Raw genomic sequence first — 21,919 nt, forward strand, 5'->3', positions numbered from 1 at the left:
TTAGAAAACGCTGTCCTTTCTACTTGAAGTGACCTTCCCTTTCAGCAGCCAAGTCTCAACTTCCTGTCCAGGTCAGCTGAACAGATTAATTGACCACACACAGCTTCTTGAGGGTATGGACTGCGCTTTACTATCTTTCTGTCACGAGCATCTAACACGGGGTCTGATGGTAAAATACATATGAGGTATGTATTATTGACATAACCCAAATGGGCTAAGCCTTTAAATAGACTCAGTTGTAAATTATTAACAGGAAGAAATGCTAAAAAAGAAAGTCTCCTCTTCCTATTTTAGTATTAAATGTAATTGAATTCTGCTTTCACTGTTTTTTAATGCTGACATTAAAAACAGTGTATTTTTAGTTTCAATTCCAATACATTTAATTTCTGTCAACCACCCTACCTATAAAACTAGAGCAAGTGAAATTCCTGATAGGAAGAGTCTTATTATCTCTGGAACACAAATAATAACTTACTTGATTAGATAAAAAATATAAGAGGTGATATGTCTCAAAATCATACTTCAGATTCTGGTGAGTTCTGAGGAAAATTACACTTATCCTGGGCCACATATCTCAAGAAAGAAACTGATAAGATTTTAATAAAATATCAAAACAAAGTATTCAGTTGATTCCACACAAAGACCCTACTTGAATAGTTATATGAAACAAACAGAAATAAAATTCTGTTAACTAGAATCATTTTTCCCTGGACAGCACAATTATTTGCTGCATAAACAATTACAGCCAGACATAACAAGCTCCTTTGCTTCACATGTTAGGTACCAAAGTGAGGATATTTCTTAAGCTTATAAAAGTCGTAGTTTTACAACTTTCCAGGAAAGCCAACATCTCTTGAGAGGAAGGGAACAATATAAGATAATCAAGACAAGCTCTTCTTCCCACTATCAAAGTGTCTCCAACCAATAAAAATAGATCCTATGAACATCCTTTAATCTGGCAATACCGTCTATAAGAGACAGGAATAAGGGCCAAAAGCCCCCTTCCCATGATCCTCTTGGGGTGGGGAAATAAAAGCCAGTTGGGACTATTTATGAAGGAAACAGCAATGAAGGAGAAAAGTTGGATACACGAAGGTTAGAGGCGGGACAAAAAGAGAGGCTAGCTGGTACCTTTCCAGTTAATTCTGTTTCCTCCACACTGTCTCTTGTTCTTCTGTTTGCTTTTCCACTTCTGTCGGTTCAGTTCTATTGAAACCCATGCCTTTGTTATTTAACAAGCATCTCAGCTGACTTAGGATAAATACTACTTTCAAATTATGATTTTTCCTTAAAGAAAAGTTCTGTTCACTCATAATGTGATGACGGAAACTCATCAGTTTCCTGCCCGTTTTCGTGGCTTTCTCACCTCTGACCCACGGCTTTGGCTCCTCGGAGGACGCAGGATTAGAAACGCACAGTTTGTTCCAAGCTGTGAGCGCCTCTCCAGGTCATATCCAGTGTCTCGATGCCAAGTCACGTTTACAGGACTCCTGGGCAAATATTTGAGCTGCTGGTGATGTTTTCTATTTCTAAAATTAATCTTCAAAATGTAGGGTTTTGCTTTTTAAATAAATTCTTCATTATGCGGACAGAGTATGTGAGCGAAAGGGTTATGCACCGGATCTCAAAACACGTGCTCTTCCTCCGCTCTGGTTTCAAAATTCCCTACTGAGTCGCTCGGTTGCTCAATGCTGAAGGGCACTTAAGTATAATTAATGCAATAGTAAACAGACTGCCTGGCAAGATGCACAGCGACACAGAACCCTCCCTTTGCAAATACATCCCCGGGTCTATTCTAATTGTTTGGTTTGGGTTTTTCCACAGCTATTAATATTACCCAGCCCAGGTTCGGCAGCACAGATTCCCACGGATACACTTCGTTCCTGGCTTTTTCACGGATCCCAGACACCATCTCTGATTATGAATTCCACTTGAAGTTCCAGCTGGCAAACAGTCCCTCGGCACTAGAAAATAACTTGATATTTTTCACTGGACAGAAGGGCCACGGTAAGATTCATTGAACCCTCCAGGACTTGCTCAGCTCCTTTAAAAACACTTGAGAAGGTGTTCAGGGATGCCCTGATTGGCTGCGGGCGAAGGGGACTTGTGCCTAGTCGCAACCTCCCCCGGTTTTCCGCCTCGAGCGTGTTCCTTCCAGTCTGAGGTCAGAGGTTCCCTGACTCTTTGCGGGAGCCCCATTCCACTAGGGCCCCCTCTTCCAATCAAGGGCCAGGACTCCTGCAGGCGAACACGCAGGCAGAGAAAGTGACCACGTCCCATGCGACGTGAACTGGCTGGCTGGTCCCTTCCTGTCTTTTCAGTTCCATATCTAAGGAGAGAGGGGGAATTCTCAGCAGGAATATCATTTCTACTCCACACACCCTTCATCACGTTTACCGATTATGTCCTCTAATTAGCGCGCACACACACCGACAAAACTGGCAAATGAAAAATTCAAATGAGCATTGCAGATCCTGGGTCCGTCTTGTTTTAAAACAAATCTTGTAGATCCTGAACGATTCGCAGAGGGAGAACCTGTGTACAGGACAAACACTTGGTCCATAAATACTGCTGCCACCCAATGACTTTCCAGCACTCTTCTGCTACAGATTCCTTCAAAATCCTCAAAACGAAAATATTTTAAAGCAATGTTTTGGCCACAACATTTGTAAATTGTACAATCTTACATGTGACGTTTTGGGGGCTTCTCCATATGCTTTATATATAAGAGGATGAAGGTTCATTCTGTGATAGCATTTCTAGGTTACAGAACGGTTAAAGGCTAGATAACAGGTAGATAAATTGCAGCTTTATTTTCTGAACAGTGAACATGAGAAATCCGAAAAGTGATGTGCAATTCCTCATTCTGCCACCTGAGGGAGCAAGAACGCCAGTTTAAAAATGCAAGTAGCGCTAAGCCTCTTTTTAAGGCAGTGTTTCTCTAAGTAGGATATTGTCACCCCTTATCAAAGTCATGTGAGGGTGCTTGTTAAAATACCAATTCCCAGACCCTTTTGATCAAAAAATAGGATTTAAAGCACCTTAGGTGCTTTTTATGGAACTAATATTTGAGAGCAATGACTTAAAACCTCCAGGGACCAGCAAAATTAGACTATATATGGGGATGGACTAAGGTAAGTAATGACCCATAATATCAAGTTGTAGTGATTCATCAAATTATGTAGCATAAAGTTATTAAAGAAATACATATTCCTTTAAAACATTATTATGATTAATATTAACCACATAATTTGCGATTATCTATATACAAAATATACAAGGAACTGTGACCCAAGTCAGTGTTTTTAACAGTGGTATCCCCACATGTAGGTGTGATTGTTTAGGAACATCGATCTCTGCCCTGCATATTAGTTGTTACTATTAGAATCACTGTTTCATATGCTGCCTTTAATTCTGTCTGGTTAAAGGATGCACAGAGCCACAGAGTTAATATGAAAACTTGGAATGAAAGCCAACCTCTAATTTCCACATGCCCATATATAAGGCAAGGAAACTTCATTCTCCAAAACTGATGATATTCTCCCGAGAGTCCCCCAAAGCTGAATGCTGATTTTGCCGGGCCTCATTCTCATTTAACTCTCTCAGTGAACATTCTAATTGAACATTTCAGCTTTAAAGTGTCCCCCTTGATTTGTGATGTCATCCTAACCAACCCTCTTCCTCAGTTCCTGTAGCCATATTTGACATTTCCTTTACTATCTCTTCTTCCTGTCCTACCCCAACTCCCTTAGAATCCAGGTCTCATAGTTTGGATCTTCTAGAAATCCATTCTCTGCCCCTCTGGTATCCCCTTTGTTGGCAACTGGCATTAACACTGTGCTTCAGGAGTCCTCTGGATTTCTCCCTTTCGTTCATTTTGACCAACATTTACTGGGAGCCTGGAAGAAGTATTCCCCTAGGTGCTGGGCATACAGTTATGAATAAAACAGGGTCAGAACACCTGGGATCTTTTGCCTACTATGCACAATTGTTTATCCATCCCTCACCCATTTGCACAATCTTTTTCCTTTGTTCCACTCACACTCAGCAATATCAGCATGTGTGCACATGGTGCATCCTACCACTATGTCTTCCACATCTGGGCCTTTGCACAAGCTCTTCCATCTTCCTGAGCCACCCACACTTCACTTTCACACCTCCAAAACACTGATGCGTTAAGCTCAGCTCAAGAGATCATCTTTGGAGTCTTACTTCTAGGAACACTTAAGAATTAATCTCACCACAATTTGCTGGTAACAACTGACATATTTTAACTGTCTGGATCTCTTTGGGAACCAGAACTATGCCTTTTCTTTTTTATGTCTACAGTAGCTGTCACATATAGACAGTCATTACAGTTTTTGAAAGAAGGGATACAAAAATCCATGGTGTCTGTTACACTAAAACTTACAATAGGTTAAAGAGGCACAACACATGTACTTTAAACTGTGAACTAATGACACTAACTCAATAGGAAACCGAGTCTGGTACACACAGCATCTGTTACAGCATCTAATATGTATCTGGAATATAGACAAAAATAGAAATGATGGAATTCAGAAAGTAGAAATCTCATCCAGCTAGAAGAGTCAGAGAACTTGTTCCCTTTAGTGTGTTTCTTATCCCTTCCTTTCCATTCCAATCAGCCCCCCACAGTGAGTGTGACAGCAGTCCCACCGGCTTTCACAGCTCCGTATCTCCCAGCCCCGAGCCCCGCTGAGGCCCACCCCAAAGTGTGTGAGCAGCCAGCTTACTCCAGCCAAATCTATCAGCGCGTATTCCCTCTGCCCCATTCCACTTCCTCTTGCCTGGATTCCCGCCCACTTCCCTTCACCTCCTCCAATACGACCCATCCATGCAACGTTCTCTGATGAATGCAAATCTCCTTATAGCCTATCAACACAAAGCCTGTATAGAACTTGTTATTATATCCCATAATTCAGTATCTAAATACTGTTTTGTCACTCATAATCACTACTTTGAATCATACTAAGTTACCAGTTTCATAAGTCAAGTCAAACCCATTACAATAGTGGCAGCTTCATAATCTTAATCTTGTCCCTCAACAAGATTAATCTGAAATTTCTTTTGGACAAACCATGCCTTCAATTTCTTTTATATCCCCAACTGCCTCATTCACATGGTGGGTACCATGTGGGATATCAATAATTACATGCATATCAGAATTTTCACTAACTGAAAAACTCTCTGTAGACAGAGGCTAACCTGCTTAGCTAAAAATACTCTGTAGGCATAGATTGATCTGGATTTTGGTGAAAAAGATAGGACTTAAATAAAGGGCAGAGCAGGGGACATGCACCACTGCTCACATCATTGAAATGTCAGTTAAAATCTCAACATTAGCCTGTACTAAAAGCATACAATACCATGAAGTAATTTTTCAGGAAAAAAAACAGACAACTTTCTGGATATTTGATCTATGTGCCTAAGGGCTTAGTGTGCATGGCTTTCTGTCAGTCAACAGCATGTAGGTCTTCAATGCTGTGGCAATTATGAAAGGTTAACTCATATTTCATGCCAAATAATTTGTTTACTTCAAGCCGTTAGTTATTAACTGTAACAGAAACCAAAGCACATAAATATAGCTTGATGTTTTTTCTGGGGGAAAAAAAATGAAACTAATGTCATGTACAGTACAGAAAAAGAAAAATGAAATGGGAGTGTCACAAAAACTATCAGCCTGTTCTTTATAGAGCCTTGGTACAGATGAGGCACAAGGAGATGCCTGATGAATGGGACAGTGGACTGTAGCCAATTCCTTAATAGAACACGTACCCCAATTCCTCTGTGCTGTGCAGTTTATAAACATAACTGACAGTGTATGCTCAGATTCAGTATCTCAGACAATAGAAAAATGTTCATTATTTTCTTCTGTAATCCTGTCAGTGACTAGAAATTGTGATTTCTTCCTGACAACCTCCATTTATCAAATCTTAGCTTTTATGAAGTTAAATATCTTGGACTGTAATGTCACAGTTGCCTAAACTATTAAAAATTTGAGGTAAGGTCACTCAAAAACAAGTTAAACTAATTCACTCTACTGAGAATCATGAAAGTTATCACATTCGACCAGAGCTTAAACAGAGTCAAAAATGACAAGAATATGTAGAGTCTCACAAATCCCCCTTCTTTTTAAAACTGATATGGAGGAAGAATGTTCTTTTAAGCATAGTTCAATGAGGGGGGTAAAGTTGGTTTCACAGGACACCCAGAGGAGAGAAGAAAGGGGAGATTTCTGCAGAGGCCCCTCAGCCGACGACAGCCACCCACTCTTCCTTCTGTCCCACACTTCCTGTAAGCACACATGGTCCGTCCCGTGGAAATTCGAGTTTACCCACAGACTGGCACTTACATCCCTTGTTTTCATGGTCTCATCTCTGACAAACAGCAAGAGAAATCCAGACTTCCCACTTTTTCTAGCCTCAGCTTCTTTTGCTCAAGAGAGAGAAAAATGTGGGCCGTGCGCAGCACCGGGAACTCGCTTTGTTCACGTTTGCAGGCCCACCGGCTGCAGGTTGCATGCTCTGTTACCATCCCCGCTGGCCCACTGTCTGCCCAGGGACACAGCTAGAGGGCAGGGCACCATCTTGATTGGTCCACAGACAGCAGCCAGCTCACACTGCCCACATTTTAATCATGTCACCCACTGAGGAAGACACTGTGTGGTCTCCACCACACACAATGGCTAACGAGGAAGCTTCCAGACCACAGCTGTGTATGTTCTGATGCTTTCAAAGCTCTGGAATATTCACGTTTAATGGTTGTATCAATAGGCCAGGAAGCCAGAAGTTTTCCACTATGATTAGAAGGTGTGCAGGTGTTACACAGAGGCCATGTGCTCCTTAAAAGTTCATTCAAAATCTCCACGTTTTTACTTTAGTTTGGCAGCCACTAAAGCAGAATCTGTTCCTGAATATGGAGTAAGAATGGCCTGTTTAGAATCGTCCTGCCCAGTATGGTTTGGTCTGGTCCCTGAGACTTCCATTCTTTGGAGTCTTATTTCTGATATAATACCCTAGATACGTATTTCCTTTGCATCACTTTAGCTTTGATTCTAATTTCATAAATTTCTTCTATTATTTTCCTAAAATAATTCACACTTACCTGACTTGTCATTCATATGTAACCTAGCTTCCTTTCTAAAAACCTAATATACGACTTCCCAGCCACTGGAACGGCAGCTGCAGCTCCATTAGGTTTACCCTCGTGTACAGCAATGTCAGAAATATCTAATTAAAAGGTAATTCCTTCTTTCAGAAAGCTAAAAGATTTACAGGCCCTAGAACTATAGCCAGATATACACACACAGTGTCTGCAAAGGGACTGGTTCCTCCAGAAGGGGGCTGGCTCCAAGCAGCAACCAGGAGCCATTCCCCAAGAAAGACTCATTGGGCCGGAAAGTCACGGCGCTGTCTCCGTGGAGGCCCTGGGCCGAACAGGACGAAGAGAGAGGAGAAATCCACTGTCACCGAGAATTTCTGAATCCATTTGGAAAGACCTTCTAAAATAGTTTAAGTTATTGCTAGCGATAATCCTCCAAGGTGTTAGTATCACCACTTTTTCAAAAGAGGGAAATGAGAGGAAGTGAGAGGCCAGAGGCTCAGTCAGCAAAGCAGCCGAGGTCAAACGCGCCTGTTGCAAGGGGCTCTGCTGGCGGCTGTAGGCTTCAGATCCACTATCATTTATAGAGGGATAAGTCAGATGTAATACATGATGATACTTAAGCGTATTGGAAGAACAGTTTGAAGAAATAATAACACATCACATCTATTCTTTCTCTACTAATAAATCGAAATTTCCTTCTAAATTAAAATACTCAGAAAGCTTTTTTTTTCGTATTGGAATTAAAATGCTGTTGGTTCAACTCAAAGAGAAAAGTCACAACATCTTTGTGACACAATAAACTTTGGCTTAACTGGTGAATGCTGGAAAGCACGGGGAATTCTGTGCATTTTCTTACGTCTGTTTTATGCGTCTAAAATGCCCCTCCAAGTATTCCAAGAAACAGCCTTCCTGCAGCTCTGAACCCTACGCAGGACCCCTGAGACTGGGCCTCTGGCTCTTCCCAGGCCAGTGGTTCTGATTTCGGGGGAGTCCTGCCAAGCAGCAAGTGTGTGTGGCTTCACGATTAACAACGTGCAATGACTGACCAGAATCGGCCGGAGAAACAGCAGGGCAGGTGATCCCAGAAATTCTCTCCCGTGCACAGGCCTGCATTTGTTCTTTTCCACACAAGTCTTTCTTCCTTGTGAGGACCTCACTCATGAGGCAATGGTTTCAACCACCAGCTCTTCTTCTCCAGTCCTTCCTGCAAGGGGAAGCTAATTAGCTGACCTCTAATTACTGTTACTTACTTTGCATCTTTTTTTTCCCCATAAGAATTCCTTCGCAATTGCCATAAAGTGGGCAGGATTGCTGACACTTCAGTGTACTTTCTCTCTCCATTTTGTCTCTTTTGAAAGGTCTGAAACCTTTGATGCTCTTGTCCATACCTACCCATTAAATCAGAAGCTAGACTGGAAGGGTCCAGCCAGGTTGGAGAACCAGATATAAATATGGAGACCTTTATGCTTAAAAACAAATTAATCCAATAAATACTTGTAAGTAATTAAGAGAGCAAAATGTCACAGACTTAACTGTAATCACATGCTTGTGACACATTTTATTTTTCCTCCCAAAGTTTTATGTACTTAGCATCTATCACCACCACCACTATCCGTGCCCACGGCAGGCGTCACACACTCACAGGAACCATCTGAGACAGTTTGACTGGCCCAGCAACTCCTTGTCTCAGCCTCTTGGGACTTTCCTTCCAGAATATCTGTAGTGGCCCCCTCTGCCTTGTTTCCATCTTTATCATCACACCTGCCACCATCCCTTATTCACCTAGACCAAGTCCTTGCTTCTGTCGGCTGTCATTGTCCCCTATCCATTAGGAGGCCAGATGCTATTCTGACCACTGTGCCTCATCTTCTTTCCCCATGAGGTTCCCTCTGACCACAGTCACGGCTGTCGTTATAATGCCAAAGCCCTGAACAGCTCCCTGCGGAACTTTCCCTTCGAGCCAGAGACCATATTTTCTTTTTCTTCTGTACCTTCTAAGAGGATTTTGTATGCACTTCCTAGATCTTGTTAGTCTGAACTGCTCTTCACTGAAGTCATCTCCTATTGCTTCCTCCTTACCCTTCTCACCGCTTATACAACATAATCTCTCTAAATCCCTCCTTAGCAGCAGGTCCCAGGGGATAGCCAACAAGCCTCCCTGGCTTTGTGTGAAAATCTTCCTAAACCCGATTTCATTAAGATTCACTGTGGCGCCGGGCTCTGCATGCCAAGTGAGCTTAGTTCCAAGTCTCTTCCTGAAAAATTCAACTGTGTCAATCACTAAAAACCTCTGTATAATAAAATAAATACAAAATATCATGTTACTTGGTGAGTTGACAAATGTAAAAAATACCAATTGCCCATGTGTTTCTCAGAGCTGCTCATTGAATAATGTGCTAAAGAAACACTGACGCTGACAAATCCATCCATTGGTGTCGGTTTCAAACGTGTCATAGCTTGAACTCTGTGCTGCACTGTTAGGCCAAGAAAGAATGCTAAGGCCTCCTGGTCATCCATGTTTCATAGACCACCTCTGCCTTTGTGCACTTGAAGCAAGTTCTGGGTCAGATGAAAAGCACAGCCTCTTGAGGTTGTCAGCACTGCCACCCACTCAATCTTACTCATTCTGAGTCCCACTGGAGTCTTTATACTGGGGGCATTCTGTTTCTCACGGGGTATCGCAAACACTACATGTGAATGGGGTCGGGGGACAAGAAGCAGCAAGGTGCATTGTGTACGTATGTACTGCCTCTGTCCCCACTCAGATGCCACAATCCCAAGACTTCGCTTCCAAAATACAGTTCAAAAGATTTCAAGAAGTGACAGCAGAGCATTAAACCAAGGATGCAGTTCATGTGCCCTGGCCCTCCTAGAGGTACTAACATCGGTCAGGTTTCATAAAGAGATGGGGAGCCTGTTAAAAAACATATGTATTTCCAGGACCTAGCTTCAAAGAGTCTCACGCAAGTGGTATGAGGTAGGTCTGGAACCTGTATTTGTGACAAGCCCCCCGGGTGACTGTGGTGGACTTCCAGGTTTACCAAACAGATCCAGAGCATTTTCAAGGCCCCAAAAGACTGTCCACTTCCAGGACAGGCCCTGGTAGTTACATGCCTTCCTTTCTCTCATCTACTCGTCACCCACCTTTGGGGCTGACACTGAGGGAAGGACCGAGGAGGAAGGAGTAGCCAGGGGAGAAAGCAACCCTGGAGGGCCCAGGGACCGTAAGTAAGGTGCGGTCACCTGCCTGGTCATCCGATGGCTCTCCTCGGGCCCTCCCTGCCCCCACCTCTTGGTGCAGCCCCACTCTGCTCTCTGGGACCCATGCGTGGGCAGGAGTACTGGTAAACCAAAGTCAGCCTCTTACCCCAGGCTGCTCCTTTTCTAGGCTCTTGTTTCCATATCCGCCCGTCATTGCACCTGGATCTCTAAACCAGATTCTATAGAACCGCCTTCAACTCCTCCCTCTTTCTCAACTCTGCCCTCCAAACTGATCTCTCTTCAAATTTTCTTCCCACATTACACAAAGTCCTCCTCTCTTTTCTGACCCTCTGCCACCGCCTTGATTTATTTAGCTCTTTATCTTTCCTCTCCTGGAAAGAGAATGACCTTGAATGACCTCCCAGGACTCATCTGCCTCTATGTTCTGCCCTCGTCATTACTGTGAGAGTCTTCTAAATTCCAGGTCTAACGCTTCTCTCATTCACAATCCTTTCAAGGCTTCTGAAAGTCTCCAGTAAAATACTTGTACCATCCATTGCAGTACATTAGGCCTTAAAGATACGGCTCTTACTGCCACTGTCTAAAGACACTAAGTGCCCACCCGGCCCAGCTCCCAGCAGTTCTGCAAGCAAACTGGGCTGCTGCCCCTGAGGGGCTCATGACGTTACTCCCTCTGCTTTGAGCGGCCCTCTTCAGCACCTCCCCATCCCTCATCTAACTGGCTAGCTAATTGTCGTTTGTTGTTTTATGGCTTAGCCCAGAAACCAACACAAAAAATCACTTCCTTTCAGAGTTCCTAACCCTCTGCCCCACCCTGTCATCATTCTGTCCCCCCACCCCCTGCAGCTTCTCCTCTGCCACCCATGAACTTGAGACACCCCTCCTGTCTCCTCCCAACCAGGCTGGGAGAACCTTGGGGTAATGCTGGCCCTGGCATGATACAGGCTCGCGGGGGCTGAAGGAAGGGAGAAGGGCTACAGGGAAGGACGGAGAGGGTGTGGCTCAGGTAAATCCTCTTCTGCCTCCAGTTCAGTTGGCAGAATACCATCTCCAACAGTCTAAACAATTATAACAACAATTCAGATGCCCATGACAATTTCTTGAAAAGATCCTCATTCACAACCCACAGAAAAATCTCTTAAATCCTCCTTTTTCAGCCCTCTCCCCCTACGTCTTCTATAATCCAAAAGCTGCCTGAGGGATGGTCTCCAATCCCTAGGAATGGTTTTTCTCCTTTCTGCCTGCTTCCTGAATCTCTTTTCTCCTGGGAGTTCTTCCTATTTTAAATTTACAGCCCAGCTAACCTGCTGTAGTGTTGTGAGAGAGAAGAGAGAGAGAGAAAATGAAATTAAGCTGTAATTTCCAGACATGCTTAGCCAATGGTGTGGCACTTAACACGGCGACTTTCGACCTTGGCTGCATATTATATTCACTTAAGGAGCTTCCAAAAATAACTCAGCTCAAGGCCCATGGCTGACCGTTCCAAAAGCAGAGGTAGAGTTCAATATGAACACATAATATTTCTGTCTTCTGCTTTCCAGTGCCTCAGGAAGCCCACCTCCCTGCTATCTGGAAACCCCCACGCTTACAGATCTTTGTCTCCTTTAACCTGATTGGCCTGTCAAACAAGCCAAGAGCAGCCTGGGGGCGGGTGAGGGGTTGTACACACTCATAACAAGTTTTGTCCACTTGTAAGGCATCACTTCTGTTTTTTGCCCTGTGATTAAACATTTCATTCCTGTTGGGTCTTTATATTTTTCCTCCAAGCAAAAGTCCTTTCCTCATTTCCCTACTGGCAAAACCCTCTGTATTAAGGTCCACAAACACACGTTTCAGAAACTGATGATATATTTAGGTCCCTCCTCCGTGTGGATAGACATCTTGCCTCCACCCGGTGCTAGAATCTCTGCCTTGACCTATGTGTGTTCTTGTCCACCTGCTGGGACTTACACCGCTGACCATCCCCAACCTTCCTAATGCCACCAAACCGACACCACGAGCTTCCTTTAGTGTCTGATGCTGGGTCTCTCCCCACCACCTGCCTTGTCCCGTGGGTCTACGTGAGCTGGATCCCCAGAGTCCTCTGGATCTTACAACTCGCAGTTCTGCCTGGAGGGCCCTGAACAGATACAGGAAGACAGGAGGGAACATGGAAACAACCCGCCTTTAGTCATGGCCAAGAGCTTTGCAATAGAACAATGGTAACATACCCTGAGCTACCAGGGAACTAAATCTTTATACTCTTCTCAAACCGTAGAGAGAACACCAAAGCTGAAGCTAGGTTATTTTGAATCTCGTTAACAGAGCAGTTCTACTCTTGTGAAGTTCTACTTACTATAAAATGCACTGAATTTCACTCAGATAAAAAGGAGATTTTAATGCTAACTTTTTAGGCATTGATCATTCTCCTAGGTTGACCAGACCCTCAGAGCTTCATGAAAAGCTCTTTGTGCTCAGTTTCTGGGAGTATGAGTACTACCCAGATGCACACATACCCGAGTACCGATGAGAAGCTCAATGTCTGCTGTGGCTTACGGGACTGGTCTGTGACTCAGAACCAGACCGCAAAGAGACTGACTGGGCTCCTGCCTGTCCTTGGTGAGCAGGCCCCTGCATCTTCTCATTCCAGGGTTGAACGGCAATGACTTCCTGGCACTGGGTCTGCGCAATGGCAGTGTGGTTTACAGTTATGACCTGGGATCTGGCGCAGCAAGTATCAGCAGCGATCCCCTTGATCTGAGCCTCGGGATCCACACGGTGCATCTGGGGAGGTCCTTCCGAGTGGGTAAAACCATCTGTCCCACAACCTTACTGAACACCAAAGTATTGTCAGCTCTGGGCTGAGGTACAGAAGCAAGAAGGCCACAATGCTGCCCCACAGACAGCTGCCCAAAACGAAGGACCAGAGTGGTGGCTGCAGCTGCACATGTGGGAATAAATGAGAGGGATGATGACATACAGTGAGAGGGACGGTTCAGAAATGCTTCCCCCAAAAGGCGATGCTTAAGTGTAACTTGAAGTAAACTGGAGCTGGGAAAAAGAACAGTGACCAGTGTGGGCTTAAGGAATTAAGGCAAGAAGTTTGTGGTGGCTGAAGGTGGCGGAAAGCAAAAGATGTGGTTAGACATGGAAAAGATCTGTTTCATCAAAAGTCTTAGATGCCATGCTAAGAAGTTTAGATTTTTATCCAGAGAGCTACTGAGAAATGTAAGAGCGGATGGATACCACAGTCGATTTCCATGTTCTGATGAATGACCCTGGTGGTGCTATGCAGAGTGGGTGGGAGAAGGGACAAGGCTGGATGGAGGAGGGCCAGCTGCATGCCAGCTCTCAGTCTTCAAAAAACTGAGATTTTGATTGAAATGCAAAACCACGACTACTATATTAATATATCCATGGTAACAGATACCAGCAGAGAAACAAAGAATTAAGTGGTGGTATTTTTCATTTCTTCAAAATTCAAGTCTTTGTAAATTTTCATGCCAAGTTAATGGGAAATAACAAAAGAGGTATCTTAATAGTTGACCCAGGGAAATTAATTCCTTTTTTAACGGGTTGCAACTTCTTCTCCTTTCAAAGGTAGATGATCGTAAAAATAAATCCACCATCTCACCGGGAAGACTGGTCGGTCTCAATGTCTTCAGCCAGTTTTATATAGTGGCTACAGTGAATACACTCCAGAACTCCTACCAAATGGAGCCAATTTTAAAAACGGTTTTGAAGGTAAGGCATGGATGGTTTTTACACTATTCCTACTTGTTTCAAAATCTGAGAAACAAAAACAACTTTTAAATGTACATGAAAAATATGACAGCAACAAAGCTAATCCAAAATAAGACAAGGTCAGGGTCCAATAAAGCTAATTCATTGTGCCAAGGCTCTCAAAGAAAATTTTTCTTTAAATCTGTCATTAGTGCTGGTCCTCAGAAGGGCATCTGAAGGAATAGTTTGAAGTGTAATGAGGCACTGCACTAGATGGAATGGCTCAACCCACTCTTTCACAGCAGGAGATAATCTGAAAAGGATTGTAAAGACTAACAACTCAGTGAGTTTTTAAAAACATTGTATTCAAGGAAAGGGATGCATAAACTGATGATTGTGAAGAAGCACGTCATCCACGCAATGAAGTGGAACTTGCTGTCTGTCACTCACTTTGTCTTTATAATGGTGATTAAATCATATACTCAAAGATTACCTGGTTTAGGCTTTCACATTTCTATAAATATTCCTGGTAAGTAATTCTAATACAGAAGTTCTCAATAAAATGCAAATCTTTACTGTTGACAACGCCCATTTGTTCTGTTTTAGAAATGGTTTATAATGAGCCATTATTTTCCCTATAACCTTTAATGTTTATGAAGATATTGAGTTGTCTAACCCTTCTCCAAGTTAAATAATCTATATGTGCCAGGCAAAGAAGGTGCTACTCTTTTATCTCACCTAAGAGGAATTGTTCCTCCTCTCCATAGTTGCGCCCTTCACAAGCTACAGGGAGTCTGGTTGAAGTTCATGGATAGGTTTCAGCGGATCCTTGCATCTTCAGCAATCACACATACAATTTTGGTTGTGCCTGTGTGCATTTTTCTGGGAAGAAGATCCATAGTTTTCACCCCTGTTCTCAGGTCTGTTACTTTCGCTGACAGACCTACGTAGTCCTGATGTAGAATTTAAAATTCTTTTGAGTAGTGTGAACATGAGGAAATCTATTATCCCTTCCATCTACTATTCTAATGTTACCACCACTAGTGTTTGTGATATAGAGATTATCAAATATTTATTACTCAACTGAATAGAGTGGACATGAAATACATTCAATTCATTAACAATACCATAAAGGTGTTATCCCAACCTACAAGGGCCCTACACTGTCAGTACAGTCAGTTTCTTGCTAGTTCAACTTTTCTCTCTCTCTTTTTAATTGTATGATACTCTTCAAACCAGAGCCCATCAGAGGAAAACATGAGTTCACTGCAACAATTTAAACATTCTTTTACTGTCAAAAGAAAAGCTATCACTTACTTAACCCAGTCCTGCTTCCCAATATACACATAGCTCATGGCTCCAAAGGTCTTTATCGTAATCTTTGTATCACATGCAGGATGTATTTATTGAATACCAGTTCCATAGTGCTATACTGAGCAGAGTACAGTTTGCTATATTAATAGGAATAAAATTATACAATGTATGTTCTGCAACTGCTGCTATTGTGATTGCCTTTAAAGTGCATGATATGTTGACTGACATGAGGCATCTCTCTGTAAAATAAACTTAACTATTTGTATTAACTTAATAGTTCTCTAAATCTAGCTCCATTCAGGCAAATCCCACTACACTGACACCAACTCCATTCTGGTTTCCAGACCCAATTTCAGTGCTAGTGGGGAGGGTCTTCCCATGCAGGACACCAAGTAATTCTTTAATATTGACAGGGTGTCTGAGAAGCCAACTCAATCCTGACACTATATGTCTGGAGACAGCACCAGATTCCCCCAATTAAGTTCTCTGTCCTACAAGACTGCCCTCTAGACACCAGGTACAAGCCCCAGGCCATTACCTGTTCTTCTGACCCACCAGCTACAGGCTGGCGGTCCCAGTGACCTCCCCGTTAGATTCAATTAATGTGCTTCTAGCTCACACAACTCAGGAAAACACTCGCATTTAGCAGTTTATAAAGGATACTGTAAAGGATACCAGTTAAGGGCCAGAAGAAGAGAGACAGAGGGCAAGGTCCCAAATAAAGGACCTTCTGTCCTGTGGAGCTTGGGGCCTGGCTTGGTGGCATGTGGAAGTGTTGTGCTTCCCCACACCGTTCTGTTTCCCCAAACATGAAAGCTCTCTCTCCAACAGGGGAGCAAGATACAAAAGAGACAGCAAAATGTTCTTCTCAGGGGTTTTTATGAAGGCTTCATTGCATAGTCATGACTAACCAAGTCATTAGTCATTGGCTGACTCAACCTCCTACCCCTCTGCCTTCTCCCCTCCTAGGGTTTGGGGACTGGGGGCTGAGAGTTCCCACCCTCTAATCACAGGCTGGTCCCCCTGGCAACAAGCCCCTACTCTTGGGTGGGTTCCAAAAGTCTCATCATTAACAAGACAAGACACCTATTTCACCTTTATGGCTTCTGACGTGTTTTCTGGAACTGTGGATGAAGATCCTGTATCTCTGAGAAATATATTTTGGTCAATAAATAATTGTATCACAATAACATTGCCATGTTTTTAGCCAAAAATATATTTCAGTGGTTTCTTATGACAAAAGCATTTCATACAGCCATATAAAGAGAAATGCTTTAAAATGAACACTTTCAGTCTTAATACGTATCATAGTCATTTAACAAAGTTTTTTTCAGTGTATGATTACAAATACTACAAAAACCTAATATTAGCATCCCACATTTTTTGTTTAAAAGAACCTTTTTTATATAAAGGATTTTTTTGTAAATGATTTCTCACACAGTATGGTAGATGGTGCGGGAGTGCAGAATTTAAGACCTACTAATTGCCAGGCGTTATACTGGCCAGTTTATGTATGTATCTTATTCCTCTTACCCATGGAGTAGTTATTTTTGTCCCCATTTAAAGGTGTAAAGATTGGCACACAGTCAGGTTTGGGTCATCTAGCTGTTATATGGCAGAGATTGTACTGAGCCTAGGCCCATCCGACTCCATCTCAGGTAGAGCAGGGACACGGGACAAGCATCATGATTAATTTTTCCTGCCTATAATGAAAAATGCCCAGATATAAATAGTATAGTAAGAACAGGAGGGACTCCATCTTAAGGCTCAGATTCCATTTTAAAAACCAAGGAGTTAGGAGGTAATATTCCTAACATATTTCATGGTAATTAGCCAACTAAAGACCTATCTTAAGGCAGGGCAAGCCTTCTTAAATGGTATGTTTCCATTTCTGTGGTAACCATTATCTTGGAGAACAGATCAATATATTCCTTGTGTTAAGTTTATCTTACAGAGTGTCTAGAGGACTGACTGTGGATGGGGACAGGCCTCTCAGCAGAGGTAGACATCACAAGACCACACATCAAGCCTTACGCTCTGTTGGCCCTTCACCCATTCTTGAATCCTTAAAAGACACAGATCCTAAGCCTTCAAGCATGCCTCGTCTCTGAGGTTGCCCACACTCCCCTTTCTTTAAGTGTGTATTTTTCCTTCAACTTATTGCTCTTTGTCTCCTTGCTCTTCCATTCCCTCTTGGGAGATTAATAAGAAGCCCTTTTTCCCAGTGGTTAAGCATCTTTGTTACTTCACTACTTCATTCAGTTTTCTAGATTTAAGCACAAGTCTTCCCTCTCGCTGTTCTACTTCAGACAAGTAGGGAAGGGCTACTAAGTTCTCTGATTTGGGCTTGCAAGTTCCCCTCACCTGGGTGACCCGGATGGGACGGCAGGTGTATGATCATGCTCTTTCACAGCCTGCCTGAAAATCTCCTTTCTTTGCTTTGGGAAGTTTTTTTGAACATAACCTCATTCCATCCAGTGCCCTGTGGCTTCCCCAAGCCTTGGGGTAGTGGGGCTTAGTTCCCACGCAGTGCAGATTCAAGAGGACACTCGACTCTGGCTCTAGGAGTCAGCCCGGGGCAGATCCCACAGCCTCCAGGGATGCTGACATTCACTCCTTCTCTCCCCGTAACGAATTCCTGCCTCATCTACCCTCGTCCAACCTGTTTGTGAATTCTTCCTGATCAGTCAGGAACCCACCGCATCCGGGTTGAGGTTTCACCTAGTGGGCAGCGGGATACCTCCCCAGGTGTGGTTGCCCACAAACACATCCTCTGCTTACACGTTTGTTCTTTGCTGAGTGCATTTCATTCTGCAAAAGGCATGGGAAACCCTGTTTCCTTAGTTACGTTACCTGGTTGTTCAGTATAAAGCAGCGAGCATGCATTAGTATCTTCAGTCAGTACAGCATTTTAGTGCTTTTTGTGTAATAATGGATGGCAGTATTTGGTGGAGTAACAAAGATTAAGCAGGAAAAATCGCTGTTCTCTTACACTAAGAAAATATCCATGCATGCTGAGAACAGTACTTGTCAGTGAAAATGCCAGTGAAAACAAGAGAGAACAAGGTTTCAAAGCTGAACCCTTTTTTCCACCCAAAGGAATTATTCCATGCTTTTAGTTTCTGACATGTTTTGGAAATAAAATCTAATCTAGCCTTTCTTTTACCATTGTCAAGATTACATGTACGGCTGATGTCCATATTGATTTGAAAGCACTTTGTAAACAAACTCTGAATAAGTGCTGGACATGAATAAAATGACAGTGCATTTCAGGATTCCAAACAGTTCCATATACATTCTTCCTTAACTGCCCTTTTGTTTATATTTATCCAATCTTGGGGTAGAAAAGCCCTTTTTTTTTCCATGTCTACTGAGATATAATTGACAAATAAAAAACTGTATCTATTTAAGGTGTGTACAATGTTGGTAGCCATACCCGCCGCACCCAAAAATGGCGCCCGGCTTAAGAGAAAGTTGTAGGTAAAACAAAGACTACTTCTGGATAATCCCGCCACTAGAAAGTCCCGTACTTCCTGGCCGCATACCACATGCTAATTAGACCTTCACCTGCTAACCAATCGGCGTATCGTAGCAGCTATGCTAATGAAGCATCACAGGCAGCGCGCAATCAGCTTGGAGCATGAGAACTATATAGCTAGCCCAGTCTTTCCCTTTGGGTTCTTCCCCTGATGATTGTATCACAAAAGAGCTGAAGATTAAAGCTTTCTGCAGAAGAATCCTGCTGTTGTTGCGTGCTGTTCTTGCCGGCGAGGACGGGGCACGCGACAAGTGGTGCCGAAACCCGGGAACCAGAACATCACTGGCACAGGGAGGACCCTTCAGACATCTGGAGAGGATTCAGAACTGCAGGACAGAAGAAAGCCCGGAGAGGTAAGTTCCGAGAGACGCGCTTTTAAGGGTGGTGGCTGATGGTTCTCTGTAAATAAAGAGGCACCATGGGAAACGCACCATCGTTAGTCTCAGCATTACAGGCAGTTCTCAAAGAGCGAAATTTGAAGGTCTCCACCAAAGTTTTAGGATCATTTGTAAAAGAAGTAGACCGTGTTGCCCCCTGGTTTATCTGTTCAGGGTCCCTCTCCATCCCAAGCTGGGACAAGTTAGGGAAAGATCTTGATAGAGAGGAAGAAGAGGGACGCTTGAGGGGAGGCATTAGACCATTGTGGAAACTGATTAGAGCTTGCCTGCAGGATGAAAAGTGTGAAAAGGTGATAAAAGCAGGTCAGAGAGCCTTGTCAGACATCCAAGAAAGTATGTCAGAAACGGAACGGGAGACAGAGCTAGCTCGCGGCCGAAAAAGGGCCGCTAAAACGAAAGTTAAAAAGCCCCAGAGTGAGGGAGAGAGCCCGTCCAGGGCAAAAGCGAAAGAGCCCCGAGAAGCAGGTGACGACTGCCTCGGAGAAAATAGCAAATACCCCTGGAAAGAGTTGAGGGAACTCCAACTTTCCAATAGGGAATCAGAAGATGAATTAATGTCCTCGGAAGAGGAGGAAGAGACCAGAGTCTCTAGAACTGCTAAGTGCATAGGTACAAATGCCAGCAAAGCGGAGACGCAAACTAAAGGGAAAATGAAAGCGAGACGCTCCTCATCGCCCTTAGCCCCGCCGCCCTATGCGAACGGCGCACATTCCTTCTGTGCTCCGGAGGATTTAAGGGCAATCAGACAGATGTTCCCCGTAATCGAAGACAATGGAGTACGTGCCCATCAGCCCCTAACCCATAAAGAGGTCAAAGACCTAGCAGAGGCCGTTCGGACCTATGGAGTCAGTGCTAATTACACCCTAGCACAAATTGAGAGGCTGACAGAAACAGCTATGACGCCCTCAGACTGGCAGTATGTAGCAAAAGCCTGTCTCTCTAGCATGGGGCAGTATATAGAATGGAAAGCATTGTGGCATGATCTTAGCCTGACACAAGCACGCACCAATGCTGCTGAGGGACAGCCCGTGTGGAATTTTGACATGTTAACAGGTCAGGGACAGTGGGTTGCTAACCAGACCGCCTTCCCGGTACAAGTGTATGTGCAGATAAATGCGTGCGCAGCCAAAGCGTGGAAAGCTCTCACTAACAAAGGGGAAGTTTCAGGCAATTTAACAAAGATTATTCAAGGGCCAAGCGAGCCATTTTCAGACTTTGTTGCTCGCATGATGGAAGCTGCAGGCCGAGTGTTTGGAGATCAAGAACAGGCCATGCCCCTTATCCAACAACTAGTGTTTGAACAATGCACCAGAGAATGCAGACAGGCAATTACCCCCTGGAAGCAGAAAGGATTGACTGCTTGGTTGAAAGCTTGCAGGGAAGTAGGAGGGCCCCTCACCAATGCAGGCCTAGCCGCCGCTATATTGCAGAGTCATAGACAAGCTAAGAACCTTAATAGGAATGTTAAGTGTTTTCAATGTGGGCAACTGGGTCACATGAAGAGAGACTGTAGAGGCCCGGCCTTCGAACAGATAGCCCAAAGAACCCCTGGAGTATGCCCGAGATGTAAGAAAGGCAGGCATTGGGCTAAGGAATGCCGATCTGTGAAAGACATAGAAGGCAAACCTTTAGAGTCGCCAAAAAACTCCCAGAGGGGCCCCCGCCGCCAGGGCCCGCAAATATATGGGGCAGCCAGCACACCAGTGTCCTTCAGGAGCAGCACAGCCCCCCAAGGAGAGCTACTCCAGGTTCAGCAGGATTGGACATCCGTGCCACCACCAGAATAGTGCTGACCCCGCAGATGGGAGTTCAACCCATTCTATCAGACTTTAAAGGCCCATTACCACCAGATACAGTTGGGTTGCTTTTGGGGCGCTCTTCTGCTGCCTTAAAAGGCCTTGTAGTCCATTCCGGAGTTATTGATCAGGACTATGAAGGACAAGTAAAAATTATGTGCTCAGCCCCCAGAGGAATCTACCCTATATCCCCGGGAGACCGCATAGCCCAACTCCTAGTATTGCCCAGTCTCCATGCCAATTACCCAGCCGCCACCACTGAGAGAGGAGAAGGGAGTTTCGGCTCCTCTAACTACAATTCAGCTTTCATAGTATTAGATTTAGCAGACAGACCAAAATTAACCCTCAAGATAGAAGGAAAAAGTTTTGAAGGGATTTTAGACACTGGAGCGGATAAAAGTATCATCTCCGCCACCTGGTGGCCTTCGAAGTGGCCAGTAATCCAGTCTTCACACTCTTTACAAGGTTTAGGATATGAGTCTAGTCCTACCATTAGTGCCAAACCATTGAAATGGCAAGCGCCTGAGGGGCAAGAAGGTACAGTTACCCCTTATGTGCTCCCACTGCCAATCAATTTGTGGGGGAGAGATGTTATGCAGGGCCTAGGCCTTAAACTCGTTAATGAATGCTCCACCCCTGCCCTAGGCATGATGATGGATATGGGATATATCCCTGGTAAAGGGCTAGGGAAACACCAACAGGGACGCACAGAGCCTATCCTTCCCAAAGTAAAAAATGACCGTCATGGCCTGGGTTTTCCCTAGGGGCCATTGAAGATGCCATGCCCATACCTTGGCTTACAGAGGAGGCCATATGGGTTCCTC

At 44.0% G+C, this 21,919-nt stretch overlaps 1 protein-coding gene across 1 annotated transcript in view; it reads left to right on the forward strand.

Moving 5' to 3' along the window:
* The window catches only part of EYS (eyes shut homolog), a 1,412,275-nt gene that overhangs the window by 1,335,653 nt on the left and 54,703 nt on the right, over window positions 1–21,919 (forward strand). Inside the window, 5 exon segments of the mRNA XM_057494276.1 lie at window positions 1,825–2,007; window positions 12,977–13,128; window positions 13,644–13,658; window positions 13,927–14,002; window positions 14,005–14,070. Coding sequence (XP_057350259.1) covers window positions 1,825–2,007; window positions 12,977–13,128; window positions 13,644–13,658; window positions 13,927–14,002; window positions 14,005–14,070 — 492 coding nt within the window.

The sequence above is a fragment of the Manis pentadactyla genome, chromosome 16 (assembly GCF_030020395.1).
Source record: "Manis pentadactyla isolate mManPen7 chromosome 16, mManPen7.hap1, whole genome shotgun sequence".
NCBI lineage: Eukaryota > Metazoa > Chordata > Mammalia > Pholidota > Manidae > Manis > Manis pentadactyla.